Genomic DNA, 2,214 nt, shown 5'->3' on the forward strand with positions numbered 1-2,214 from the left:
GTTTCCAACTGTGGTGTTTGTTCTTGTTTTTCCAATAATTTAGGAAGACAAGTATTTAACTGAGGATGGACAACATGTTAAGGACAAAATATAAATCAGGGTTTCCAAGTAAGATATAGTGATTATGAATTCATGCACAACTGACAAAAACATCTCGAAATATATGAAATAAAAAGTGACATATAAGAACAGTGAAAGATGTAATTCAACATTGTTAACTGGGTATTTTAATATAGCACTCTTAATAAGGGATAGAACTAGTAAACAAAATCAGTGAGGATATAGAAGACTTGCTTGAATGACATTATCACTGGGTTCACCCTAAAAAAAATATATAGAACTCTCCCCCCAACAGCAATTGTTAAGAAAATAATTATTTAGGGCAGAATTTCCCAACCTTTGCTCTATTGTCGTTTTGGACTAGGTCATTATTTGTGTGAGGGCTTTCCTGTACATTGTAGGATATGTAGTAAAATCCCATGCCTCAACCCTCTAGATAACAATAGCATCAAACTATTGTACAATCAAGCTTGTTTCAAGACATTGCCAAATATTCCCTGGGGGAAATGTCACTCTGAATTGAAATCATTGGTTTATACTTGTGTCTTGGATTTTAATGTTGAATATATTATTGCAGCACTCTTAGAATCCTGAACTGGATGTTGAAGTTGTCTGCATGTTTATCTGGGCCAGCACCTCCTTGTGTGGCCATCAGAGAAGACCAGTAAATTATTTTTTTACATATTTTTCCTTTTGAGAAATGATAGATTTGATGTTAATTCTTATACCTTCTACATAGGAAATATAACTCTAAGTCAAACTCACAAGGAAAGTAGAGAATGATATCATTATGCAGTGAACAGATCTTTATTGATCAACAAGACCAAAGCAATCTACTAGTTTTCTTAATGGTGGAAAAAAAAAAAAAAAAAAAGCAAGTAATGAAGGAAAGCCCACTTTTATTAAGTTATTTTCTTAATCTCGTGAATACAAGTGCCTGGTTTCTATTAATGGTGACATTCTTTAGGGCATCTTTCACATCCTTGTTTCGGAGGCTGTAGATCAAGGGGTTCAACATTGGAATGATTACTGTGTAGAAGACAGAGGCCATCTTGTCTGTATCAAGAGAATGTTTTGAGCTTGGTTGTAGGTACATAAAGGTCAGAGTCCCATAGAATATGGTTACTGCCAACATGTGGGAACTGCATGTGGAGAAGGCTTTGCGCCTGCCCTCAGCTGAGTGCATCTTCAGGATGGCAGAAATGATGAACATGTAGGAGACAAAGACGATCAGTGAAGAGGAAATAAACGTAATACCAGCACAGACCAAAATCCATAGTTGTTTGGTGTGAGTGTCTGAGCAAGTCAGCCTGAGGAGAGGCATGTCATCACAGTAGAAATGATTGATAATATTGGAATGGCAATAGGAGAGACGAAAGGTGAGGATGGTATGACACAGGGCCATCAGGAAGCTATAGCTATAGGGGACAGCTACCAGCTGAAGGCAGGTTCCTGGGGACATTGTGATCATATACAGGAGAGGGTTACTAATGGCCACGTGTCGATCATAGGCCATGGAGGCCAGTAGCAAGCATTCTGATACCATGAGTGTAAGGAAGCAGCCTAACTGAGCAGCACATGCATTGAAGGAGATGAGATTTTGTTGGTACAAGAAATTTCCAAGCATTTTGGGTGTGATGACAGAAGTGTAACAGAAATCGACAAAAGCCAGATGGCTAAGAAAGAAGTACATTGGTGTGTTGAGTCTTGCATCTGCTCTAATGACTAGGATCAATCCCAGGTTGCCTACTACTGTGAAAAGGTAGATGGATAAGAATACCATAAAGAGGGGCATCTTCAACTCCTGGTGATCTGTGAGGCCCACAAGAATAAACTCTGTCACCTGGGTGCAATTTATCTGAGCCATGTGTTTCTTCAGGGCATCTAGATGAGGAATAAGAGAAAAAAAAATCTATTTTACCATTTCTATAAATGGTGTTTTTGTACCTTAATATTTTTTACAGAGTTTGCTGCTTATGTAGGGAATATCATATTAGGAGTCTGGTCTAAAATACAGGCAGGTTTCAAATATATGTCTTTCTGACTAAGGGTCCAAATATACCACCATTATGCTCTCAGTATACCCTATTTATTTTGTTGTTGGACACACAGATTATTTACAGGTTTTGTTTGATACGATGCGGAAAATAAATC

General features: G+C 37.8%; 1 protein-coding gene across 1 annotated transcript; it reads right to left on the reverse strand.

Annotated features, from left to right (window-relative positions):
* Nucleotides 1-967: 967 nt before the first annotated feature.
* LOC126079345 (olfactory receptor 8U1-like) lies at nucleotides 968-1,927 on the reverse strand. Its single transcript, XM_049890291.1, has one exon. The coding sequence runs from the start codon at nucleotides 1,925-1,927 to the stop codon at nucleotides 968-970; it is 960 nt and encodes a 319-aa protein (XP_049746248.1).
* Between the last annotated feature and the right edge of the window lie 287 nt (nucleotides 1,928-2,214).

The sequence above is a fragment of the Elephas maximus genome, chromosome 7 (assembly GCF_024166365.1).
Source record: "Elephas maximus indicus isolate mEleMax1 chromosome 7, mEleMax1 primary haplotype, whole genome shotgun sequence".
NCBI classification, from domain to species: domain Eukaryota; kingdom Metazoa; phylum Chordata; class Mammalia; order Proboscidea; family Elephantidae; genus Elephas; species Elephas maximus.